Source organism: Alligator mississippiensis, chromosome 13 (assembly GCF_030867095.1).
Source record: "Alligator mississippiensis isolate rAllMis1 chromosome 13, rAllMis1, whole genome shotgun sequence".
Classification (NCBI taxonomy): Eukaryota; Metazoa; Chordata; order Crocodylia; family Alligatoridae; genus Alligator; species Alligator mississippiensis.
In genome coordinates this window covers 44,099,324-44,111,756 of record NC_081836.1, presented here as the reverse complement: position 1 = coordinate 44,111,756, position 12,433 = coordinate 44,099,324, and the positions used below count along the sequence as shown (strand labels likewise).

At 43.3% G+C, this 12,433-nt stretch overlaps 1 protein-coding gene across 1 annotated transcript in view; it reads right to left on the bottom strand.

Annotated features, from left to right (window-relative positions):
* Positions 1 to 12,433, bottom strand: part of XYLT1 (xylosyltransferase 1) — a 322,048-nt gene that overhangs the window by 155,471 nt on the left and 154,144 nt on the right. The window contains exon 3 of the mRNA XM_059716654.1: positions 6,563 to 7,088. Within this exon, the coding sequence (XP_059572637.1) occupies positions 6,563 to 7,088 (526 nt within the window). The remainder of the gene's footprint in view (positions 1 to 6,562; positions 7,089 to 12,433) is intronic.

Sequence of the window (12,433 nt, the reverse complement as noted above, 5' to 3'; positions counted from 1 at the left end):
GTTAGACACTGAGGAGGCTCCAACAAATATAGAGAGAACATCAAAGGAAAAAAAATCAGTTTTAATAGCTACACGGCTAGATTTTCATATTGGCTAGGGACAGACATTACACATCAACTGGTGTAAGTGATCAGAAACTGGTTTAAACCTGTAACGGAACAGATGTTCAGTGCGCATAAACCAGTTTGATAATAGCTGAAACCGGTTTGAGATAAACCTGGTTGAATGTAGTATCAGACTTAACTGATTTGGGTCAAACTGGTTTATGCCATGTCTGTCCCAGACCCCTTTCTTGTTTAAGTTAAATCAGAGTCCTCCAGCATCCCAGATGCTTTGCAACTCTGGGCAGGGCTCTGCTCTCTGCTCCAGCCCAGCAGGGCTGGCCCCTCCCCTCTGCTCCCTGGCTGGAGCTCTAGCAGAGACTACAGGTACAGCAGCGTCTGCCTGGCTTCCTCCCGCTCCTCCTCCCCCCAACTTTACCACTCTTTCCTCAAGCAGGGATTCCCCTTTCCCATCTGCCTTACACAGACACCTCTCAGCATCAGCTAGCAGACCACATGATGGCAACCATCCGTGCTGTGTGAGACAGGAAAAAGGCAGACAGGACAGTGTCGGCTAAGGCTTTTTGGAGCTAATCAACAGGTAGCTGGTAATGTCCCTCCATTCCTACCCAGGAAAAAGTTGTTTAAGAAGAGCTTGAACTAATGAGAGAGGCTCTTGTTTTGCTGATGAGCTGCTAAATGCTGTATAACTACCCCCTGCTGTGTAAGTAAATGCTGTGTAACTCCCTGCTAACTCCGTCACTGGTCAGAAGAGCAGCAAGGTGGGGAGGGGAAGATCCCCTCCCTAATCAGTACTCCTTCCCCCCTCAGTTCAGCACTTTGGAAGGGGAGGCAAGGCTGTTCTAGCACCCCCCCCCCAGCTTCTAGCCTGAGCCACTGCAGGCATGTGCCTGCATTTCTTCAGTCCAGAAGGGATGTCTGTGTGGTTACAAGCTGATTCAACCTAGGCAGTATGGACTAATCTGCAAAGATTGAAACAATTCAGGCTCAGGCTTTTTGAATGTCTGTCCTGAGCTCTTGTGCCCAAAACTTCAGCATCTGATGTGCCACTCAAATTTCACTGCATAGTTAAATGAGTAGTAGTAGCCACAAAGTCCTCTGCTCTTCCTGGCTATAAAGGGTGCTGCTAAGGGACCATAAAGCACAGATTAAATCATACTAGCTTTGTCACATGGTAAGTGTGGCATGAAGTTAATCTTCCAGAGTCCAAAACCCACAACCAAGAATTTTCTATTTCAAGCTTTCTCTGGCTAGAAATATTCCCTTAGCTTTTCCTAGAGGAGTGCAGCTATCTGGGGGACTCTGTATGGGAGAATACTCATTGATCTAGTTGAGCCCTTATCCAGCAATCAGAAATAAGACCTGGAACAGCTAACAGAAGTGGAGTGGAAGCCTGCAGTGAGATACAGCACAAAGTTGTGGCTGGCCCCAGCAAGGAGTCGGGCTATTACATTCTTCACAAGTTGTAGCACCGCATGTTGCTTCTATTGAAGGGTAACCTTAGCTGTCATGCTGGCTGCACAGGAAAGGTGTTTTCCTGGTTCCTTTCTGTAATCTACGCAGCACTGGATTTGCCCGTTTAGCCTGGGGTTGCACCTTGTGCTATTTTCCTGACTTCTTGCTCTTCATTTCCATCCTCCCTCCCTTCAAGTTCCTCCTCAGAAACCCTCTTAACTCCAAACATTCTCTTCAAAGTAAAGAGAACACAAAAAACAAATGGTGGGACTCTCCACTGCCTGATGTTGTGACCTTGACCACAACAGCATAATATTATGTTAAAAGCCTTAACATCAGTTTCCTTGGCCTCCCAGTGTTCATTACATCCTTTGCAAGCATGCATTTAAGGACACAGTACAGAACCCCACACACTCACACTGCTATGTAATTCAGGTGGCATGCAAAGGTTCACATCCGATTCAATCATGCGCTGTACATGGTGCACACAGGTGGAAGGGGGACCTACCTGTTGCTGTTCTCATGGAGACAGTGCATTCATTCCATACAGGCAAGAAAGGACAATACTGTCAGTTTTAAATGACCCTTTCCTTACTACAATGAAGACAGTTGCATTTGACTTTCTTTAGGTTTTTGTCATTGGAAATAATAAAATACTTTAAAGGGGGAGGGGAAAAGCTTGTACAATACTGCTCCTTGATATCTACCAATGTGAATGTATCACTTTGAATTTATGACAGGCTGGCTCGATGAAGTCTTGTACCATGATTGATGGCTATACTTAGCTATTCTGTGGCTCTTAACAGTTATGCATCTAAGAATGGATCTGAGGGGATTGAACAGTAGGTGACACTTCAATGGAAACCATGGCTTGGAACAAGCTTATACACTGGAATAATGAATGAATGTGTTAGTCCAATGCATAGCTATTGAAGGTTCACAGCCTCGTTGTAAACAGACAGGAGATCTTTTTCATATGCAAGCATAAGGGAATATCACATGGCATGCTAAACATCTAAACTTAGATTGATTCCCAGAATATCTGACTTGTGCTGACACAGAGCACAAGGCTTCTTTGATGCTTAAAATAGTACAACCTCAAGTAATCCCACTATTATGGTGTCTTTCATCCCAAAAGCTTGGGGATTGTACTTGACAAAAAGTTAAAGCTAATTAAGCCTTGCACACCTCTAATGGCTGTAGCAGGGTCATAATGCTGCCTCTGAGAAGGGATGGAGCAGCTGCTTGCCACCAGACACCAGCATACAAAAGTTCAGATAAAGATGGGGAAATGCTCCATCCTACTGGCTTCCCTGATCACAACCTGGTTACATTTGGGTGCAGTATTTACAAGCTCAGGTTTTAATGAGAAAGGGGCTCTAATGTGTAGATTGCATTGAGTGCTGAGGGCCTCCTGACAGGCATTCAGCACCCTCCCCTCTCATAGCAGCAGTGTAACAATGCAACACTGTTTTTGCTCTCCCCTGCCATCTCCAAGTTGGCACTTAGGGCAACCGCCCTGGTTGTCTTGTGCTAGTTACGTAGTGTCTGGTAGTTACGTAGTGTCTGGTAGTAGCTGAACATTTTCTGAATTGCCCTTAATATGTTTTAGACTGAGCATGACTTACCAGCCCCTTGGAAAAGCTGCCTCAGAGATCTAGCATCCCTCCTGAGTAATAGAACATCTATGCAGCGGCACTGCCTGCACTTGCATCCTGTATTCCCTGGATTGGGATGCCGCTCTATCACTTCCCTGTTGCAAAGCTGCCAAGCCTGCTCCTATCATCCCTGTGTCTAATGTAGGATACACAGAACACCACATGGAGGAAAATTTGGCAGTGAAAATGCTTAACTTCAGTTGTTAGTGTGGCAGGAGGGAATAACCTTGAGGCAAAGAAAAGTCAACACTTTCTACAAGGATCCATCTGGCTGGGTAAAGACATTTTCAGAAAAAGGCCTCACTGCGAACAATAAAAAGCTAATGGAGCTCCAGGGATATCCCTGCTAGTTTGAAAACTCCTAGCAATGGCCTGTCTACACCTTCTATTTTATTATACGTGCTGCACACCTTATTGAAGGAACTATTTTTTGTTCAGGTGACTGCCAGGAAAATTCATCACCTGTTACTGCCTATATGCACATTGTTAAATTGCAAACAGATCAAAGGAATATCAATTTATTGTTAATAATTTTTTACAAGTTTCCCTGCTCTCCAGTCAGCTTTTCTTGACCATGTACTCTACTGCCTAACAAACAAAAATACTTCACACCATGTAATGCATAGCTGTGCACTGGAACATTTCAGACATTTGAACTGAGTCCCTGTTGGAAAATGTCTTACACAAAGCCAGGAATGCAACATACTTCTCCTGGCTTTGGATACATATACATGACAGAACATACCTCTTTTGACCCTTGGGCACATGTATACATGACAGAACTAGGAAATATTTTGGGCTAAGGCTGGCAGCTGGTTAAGTGGCTTGGAATGTTACAATATGTCCCAGGGAGATGGATTAGCAGCCAGGTGATGTGACTGCAGGCATTAAATTGTACACACCTTTAATGCATGCCTGTGCAATACATCCCTCGCTGCACTTTCATATTGTGTGAGTGTACATCATCTCTAGACCCGCTGATAACCTCCCTATCTACTGGAAGACTGTCATCCTTGTGTTGAGGGACTGCTGCCACGTGATACAAGGATGGGTATGTGGGTAGGTGGGTGTTTGTGGTATATACACCAACTCTCCCCCATCCCCCACAATTTAAGACTTGTCCAGATCCTGGAAAGTGTAGAACAGACCCATAAGGCACAGAGTCTGCTCAACTCTCTCACTGGGCAAAATCTGCATTTTGTATCTTTAGGAAAGAAAAGAAAATGACACCAAGAGACAATTGCAATATCAAACCTTGCTGGGACTCCTCTGAGTGTATGGTAGAGCTCAGCCTTTTTCCAAGGTCAGGTTCTCTTTAGCTTTTGGCTTTTTCGTCTCTTCTGTCCTGGTCTGTCAAGCCTCACGACCCACTTATCCTCCGAATATCCCATCAGACCCCGAATCTTTGACAAAGCCTGAAGCCATTGCCCACTTTCCTATTTTCTACTACTCAGTGAAGCAATGGTGAGTGCAGCATGAGTGAAAAAAGCCAAAAGAAACTCACAAAAAAGGGAGCCGTATATTCATGAAGGAATGATCCCACTCTGTAGCACTGGTTTAGTAGCCTCTCTTAAACCCCAGAGCTCTGCGACTACTGAAGTACCGATTGTAGGACCGGGGTTTTAGCCTTCTATATACCCACTACTGTTGCTGACAATATAGTTTGGGGCTCATTATCTATGGTCAGTGGTAAAAAGCATTTTAAAAGGGGAGGCTATTTTACAATTAAATACATGGTGAAGTATGAAAAACTTTTTGAAAGGTGAAAATAGGTCAGCACACATGCACACACACACGCATGCATGCAAGTTGCGAGACAAGCCATAAATGTGACACACAAAAAGTAAAATCACCAAAGCTGTGTTATACTATGGTGTGGATTGGAAGCTCTAAGCTAATGAGGTCTGAAAACATCTTTCTGATTGAAGACTTCATTAAAAACAGAATGTTTTGCCTGTAGTCTTATTGAGCTCTTGCTCATGAAAGTTTATGCAGGGCTGATGCAGTTCTGCTAGTATCATTTATGGTACTATCTAGACGTGCACCGATACATTGGTCCGATATCAGATCAGCACCGATATAAATAAAACGTTCTGTCTTGGAAATCACCCTGATGCAGCCGATAATTTCTGATAAATGCCCAAGAGTGCGTGCAGCGACAGCGCAGCGCGTAAGCAGTGAGGAGCAGAGCTGGCAGTATGGGGAGGTGTGTGCAGCTGGTAAATCTGGTGTGGTGAAAGGGGAAGGGGAGGGAGAAGAGGCATGGGGGGGCAGATCAAGGCCCACGCGGTGAGGGAGGGTGTGGGGTTGGGGTTGGGGCTAGGGCAGTGGCTGCACACCCGAGGCCAGGCAGGTGCGGGACATGGGAGGGGGCACAATTCATCTGGTGCTCGTCTGGCGGCTCCCACCGCTCATCCGGGCATGGGGGGGAGGAGGGTGCCCCCAGATCTGGGTGGGCCGGGGCAGGCTGGGGCCTGGCTCTTCCCGGCCTGGCAGATCCGGGGGGCACACCTCCCCCAGCCCACAGATGAGCCACTTGCAGCTGTGTCCCGGGCCTCTCCCCATTCTGGCTGGTCAGCACCTGCCCCAGCCCCAGTCCCAGCCCCATTCCCTCCCTCACCACACGAGCCTATATCTGCCCTCCCAAATACCCCCTCCCTCCCCTTCCACTACACCAAGCTTACCAGCTGGATGACCCTCTTCAAGCTGAAGAGCTGCGTATCAGAAATCAGATTGGTATCGGCCGATATACCTCCTTAAAAACTGACTATTGGTATCGGCCCCAAAAATCTCTATCGGTGCACCCCTAGTACTATCATGCCTAGTCACTGTGCTACATGCTGTACAAAGAAATGAAGAAAAAAGATGGTGTCTGCTTCTGAATTAGCAGCTTTCATCCAAGCAGCTCTCTTTTAACTGCCAGTGATCTGCACCACAGACCCTGGGCTGGCTGGTAGAAAGTGAGCGTCTGGAGTGGTGGTTTCCCTGTTTCTTCATCTTGCTTATTTCCTTTGTAGAACAATGCATGAATGAATTCCCACCCTTGTCTAGGCTTCTCTGTATGTGAGAATGAAGGAAAAGTTACTGCTAATGTCTGATAGAACTCATTCAAAAACTGGTTAAAATAACATGTAAAAAATCTATTGGAAGGAAACTGAACCAGAACATTCAATTTATGTTTAACAAGAATCCTGCGTTCTCTGCATAATTCTCTGCATAAGTCATCCTGAGGTACTCGCTGTTTTAACACAAACGAGAAAAATAGCACTTTACCTTACTGCAGTGTTGTTTTTTATTGTACTGGATCAGAGTCAAGACTCTATTCCTGTGTACAATTCCTCTCCTAATGTAGTGTAGTTCACCCCACTTCAGCATCCACCAACTTACCCTCCAGGGGACAGAACCGTGTAACCATCTCTGGCATCAGCTTCCCTTGCTTGTGTTGACAGTATATCTCTGCAATCTCCTGCCGACACTGCTTAGACTTGGATCGGGACAGAGCTGAGATTGCCTCCTTGCCCGAGATCTCACATCTTGGCAGTTGGTCATACTTTATTTCAGGTGAGCTGTTCCCATTCTTTTTTATATGGTGCTGTCTGGGAGGCCTGTGAATTTCCTTCAAGTTGCTGCTACTACTGTTCTTTACAGCATGGTCACTGAAGTGCACTACTTCATTGGAGCTCTTTCCCAGCAATGAATTCTCCTTTACCTTTTCTTCTTGCTCTAGTTTCCTTTTCAAGTGCTCCTTCTGCTTGCTAAGGGGCTTCTTCACCAGCTCAGGCTGGTGTTTTTGCCTCTGAGTCCTGGGAGCAAAGTTACTGTTATCAATATTTTCAAAGTCCTTGGGTACAGAGTTTTCATTATTGCTGTCTGTTCGCGTTTTCTCTTTTGGACGGTGGGAAAAATAGCCATCCTGCAAGAGTCAAAGAGAAAAACCATAACACACATTATACTACACTTGTCTAATTGTATTATATGTATTATGTGCAACTTTTACATAGAAAAGGAAAGTCAATTAAAAGATAAGGAAAAAAAGAAATAAACATTAGAAATACAGGACAGAAAGAGACCTCTTGGGTCATCAAATCCAGTCCCTTGCTATTTGAAGCACAAAGTCATATAATCCCTTTAATTAATTAATACCAGGCTGTGATACCCAGATTCACATCCTGCATTTGTAATGGGCTGGAAAGGGAAGGCTTTAGTTATGTTCATGAGCAGTTACTCATTTGGGGTTTGATCCTGCTCCCATTCAAATCACCTGCTAAACACTCATTGATGTCAATGGAGCAGGGTCAAATCCTCCTATACCTGTGGCCACTTTAAAGGGATTTTCTGTATGAATAAATGTTTGACGCTCAGGAGCAAGAGCTCCAGAATCTGCCCTGTGGAGCAGTGCTTTCCTCCAGGAAAAGTCTGCCGATTAGACTGCTGATTGTGAACTATTGTTTTACTCAGTGTGAACAAGGCTGCTCTTTACCCTTTTCCTGATGCCACTTGGCTATTAGAAAATGGTTTGTTTTTAAAATCATGAATGCTTGCAACATTGTTACTGACTGACACACAACAGCATCATGGTAATGCAGCCAATGAGAAAAGACAATTTGCAAATGCTAAATAGTTTGTAGGCCTAGGGCAGTTGTTCTCAACCTTCTTAGGCTTCATAATGCCTGTGAACGGAGCAGCACCCCAATTCACTAACTCATTTACTAATTGCCGCATTTAACTCCTGGCCAGTGGTTGGGGATAATCATGAGATCCTCTCCTTGCACTGGCGGTGCTTATCTCCTCGCGCAGGGGGAGTGAGAAGGGAAGAACATTTAACCCCATGACTTTATCTCCTTGCCAGGCAGAGAGGAGCCTACACTTACTCTCTTCACAGGGCCTGGCAGGGAAGAGCAAATACTTATCTCAATGCACCCCACAGCACCCGCAAAAGGAGACAACGGCAAATCACCCCAGCTGAGAACAACTGGCCAAGGGTAAATGGCAGTCACAGATTCTGAAATTCCCTAAAGAGGAATCCAGCAGGTCTCCACTACAGCCTGGAGAACTACACAGCTCAAAAACAAATGCAGTTAAGTAGTAACTGTCCTGCAGCATTGTCCTCCACCCCAAATAGGGAATATGATCACAGATATAACTTAAAAAAAAATTATCCAGGAAAGGCAATACAGCCAGAAAAACATTTATCTGACACAGAATAACTACTTGCTTCACAATTTTACCCTGTTGCTATAGAAACTTATTCTAGTGTAGCAGTGATTGCCAATGAAGATTTCTAAGTTAGACTTTCTTTTGTCATCAGAGGCCATGTCATGTTCATGGCAGTTCTCTGTGAAGACAACATAGGTCAGCAGGAGGCATTGGACAGTAGAGTACACCCTTCTTGTCAACTTTTATTTTTATGAACTCTAATGCCTGGTTCCCAGGACAAAGTCAAGTCACTTGCAGCTAGTGCTGACACTACAAGTGCAGGAGCCGGTCTCACATCAGCACTGGACATGCATCAGGACCACCAAAAATACAGAAAAAACAAAATGAAAAGCATGTTACTGAACAATGGCTCTGTCATGGTGCTGTTCCACTAACTTCTTCTGAGGTCGAAATCATTTCCCAGACCACAAATGAACTCAATAGCTGGTGTGCCTACAAAAGCAGTGGTGATGTACTTCACCCCAGGACTGTCACGTTCTGCTTTTCTGTATGGGAAATTTCTCTAGACAGAGGAACCAGAGATGTGTCACACCTGATAAACATGACTGTTGGGCAAGTCTGTCCAGCCTTTTGCTTCCAGTTCTGGCGAATACCATGCGATTCAAAGAAGGGGAGATAAGAGAATCCCATCCATTTGGAAGACTGTGCAATGCAATACCACATCTATCATGAGCCTTTCAGAAATCAGCTTACAACCCAAGTATTGGGCTCCACATTCAAATGCTTACCTGCCCACAGCCACATCCTGCAGTTCGCATGCACATCAATCTCTACTGACTTCAATTGTTGGTGATAAAATTATCAGTCCCTCAGAGTCAACTTGTACATTACAGAAATTCAGTACAATTACATAACAGATGATGCTTCCCTTTCACACCTGTCAGGACAAAGCCAGCTTCTCTTTGCTTCCTAATGATCTACTGCTGCAGTCATTCAAATTTTCTCTAAACAGTTAAGGGGTATAATCAGGCAGGCACAAAGTAATTTGCATGTTTATGCATCTCTGTCCCTTCTCATAAGATTCCTTGGTAGAACAGAACTGCCAAGTTCTGCGCCGCCTCATGTGTGACACTGATGCAAATTAATTAAACGGCCTATGTGCATATCTATAAATGATATGCATATAACAAAAACCTTCGGCTTATGGCCAAGCATACCAGGCTACAATCAGCTGCAAAGGGAGGTTAGGTAGCTGCACACAACTTGGGAGCTGTGACCAAGAGTTGAGTTGACTGATCTAGGCAGGAGAAAGCAAGGGTGCTGGAAGGGATTTGAGAATTCAACCATGCAGATGGTTGTCAGACTGCTGCTTCTTGGAGGTATGTGTAGGAAACAGTCTGGAGGGTAACAGCCTTCAAGGATGAAAGAAGAGGTGGAGGGGGAGGTGGCACACTTGTAAGAGAATTTGAGGAGTAGACAGGTGGATGGGTGCCAGATGCTGGTGGGATATATGAGAGGAGTTTGCAGGAGAAGCGGGGAAGAGAGGAAGAAGTAAAAGAGCCTGGACACAGTAACTATCCTCATTTTTCCTTGTGCTGCCACATTTGCCACGGCAGCTACTTGTGGCCTCCCCCACGCTGCTCCCTTCTGGCTACTATCTGCAACAGGGAGTGGTGAAAGGGAATGCAGTAGGTTGCCTGCTTCCCTGGAGCCTTGTTTCAGTTTATTTCTTGGCCTACTAGGAGTCTTTTCAAGCCTTGTTTCGGGCTTGAACCTCTGCAGGATGAGGGCAAGGGTGTGCGAGCTGGTGAGCAGCTGCACAGAGAAATTCTGTAATGAAAGTGCAGGGGCCGACGTTCAAAAGAACAAAGGAGAGACAGGCACCACGCTCCCACCAAAAGTCAATGGCAGTTGCACACCTAACTCCACACTGTATCTTGGGACATGTCCCCCAGGAAACAGGATACATCAGTTAAGAAGTAGGGAAGATATTAATGAAAAGGGGAAGAAGAGTGTGCATGCAAGAGCAAGGTTATAGGAAGGAAAGAGAAACGGATGGGAGAAAACAGACTCTGGAAAAACCTGAGAAAGAGATCTATTTTTAGAAGACAAATATGATGGAGAAAAGCCTGAACAAAAGCAAACACAGTAGTTACTTGCTTAATACACTATTTGGTGGGAAATTGATTGACAATACTGTATAATTACACAGGAAGCATGAGTGCTGTATTCCATCAGAGCGCAGTGGGTGTGATGGAGCTTGTCTTTTGCACTCTAATTAGATGGACTTAGACTAGAAGAAGACTTAAAATTTTAGGTCCAAGGAATGGACATCTCCATTTTTTCAAATAGCACCAACACCAGGGAGTAGCTATGGGAAATTTGGTATAAAATTTCCTTCAAGGGGGGCTGTAAATATTTATGAACTTTTCTCTAGGCTTTTCTTGTTTTCTTTCTACTCACAGCAGGTCTAATAAAACAAAGCCAGGGCTTGTCAAATGACAGCTTCCACTATAAAGAGTGACAGTAACAATTCTTAGTACCCGAGAATCACATTTCATATTCAAAGCACTTTGTAAATATTAGCTAATTGTTTTTCATACCTCTGCTGTGAAGATCTATTTATTATTCATATTTTATAGACTGATGGAAGTGAGAAAATGATATGCCCAAGGTCAGAGACAGAGTTAAAACCACAGCCAGATTTCACCTGAGCAGTTTACATGGGTGAATTTATTATTACCAGCAAAACTATTATTATTATTATTATTATTTTGACAATGCAGAGTTGGTGCAACTGAACATGAGCTGAGTGTTTGGCTGAAAAACAAATTGAAGAAAAAGTTTTTGAAAAGCCAAAATTCATTTTGATATTCTAAAACTAAATATTTTGACTTGTTTAAAAAAAATTATATATATATATATATATATATATATATATATATATATATATATATATATATATATATATATTCTTTTTTTTAGAAAAAGAACATCTGAGTGCAAACCACAATGTTTTAACTATGGGTCTATCCATATTTCATGATTCAATCTTTTGTTTTTTAAGGGGTTTGTTCCATGTAAATGAGAGGGGGGGGAAAGGCTTATCAACCAGAAACAACTTTCCCTCCAATTTTTCGTTCCACCCATAAAGCAAAAAAAAACACTTATTTTCACAGTCCAACTCAGCAGTTCCTAGTTCTGCCCTGTACTCAGCCCATATTGTGAATATATTATTCAAAACAAAAGAGGCAAGCTGCTAACAGACCAAGACAAATGTAAAAAATGTAAAGCTTATTAACATTATACCCAAAACATCTCTATTGAACAGCTGCTGCTGTGACTAATTGGCTATTATTTCATATGTTTGATAGTTGTCATGTTTCCTCTATTCTTAACCAATCTCTATAACCTTAGGTTACTTATGCTAATTGTACATTTTGATCTATTTTATTTTAATGTACTTATTGTAATGACTTTGCATTTGTATGTTTGTGCAATAGTTCAGAAATTCTAATTGTTCTGCTGCTATGTTCCTCTAAGCTGTTGCTGGAATCCATTTTTATTCTCATGAAATATTTAAATACAAAAAGTCTTCCATTTTTTTCCAACCTTAGTCATGGTTAGTCAAAATGCCAAAATATGCTAACTACCATAATGGCTCAGTGACATGGATTGTGCTGCAGTGAAAGGTGAATTAAGAACCCCCAAATCCATTTCAGGAAATGTCATTCACTATTTCCAGACCATCAGAGGATTTTCCATTGACTACAGTCTGGGATTCAGACTGCAGATGCAGAGCCAGGAATGTCTAGCCTACTTTGCCACGCAGACAACAAGGGCAGACTGTTACCAAGCCATGGCAGAAGGATGGTTACATATAAATTTTAAAGCTCATTTTAATTGGTAGATGATTTTTATACCCCCTCAAACTCAGTTTAAATTATCCAGGTTATAAAGATCTGGAGAAGGAATTTCCAATGGATGCATTTTAAAGCTTATATATTCCAAATCCTGTGTACTTGTTGCATGCCTCGATTAAGGCAAATATTGCCAACTGGTATGTTCTAATGCATACAAGACCAGACACACACTTGTGAT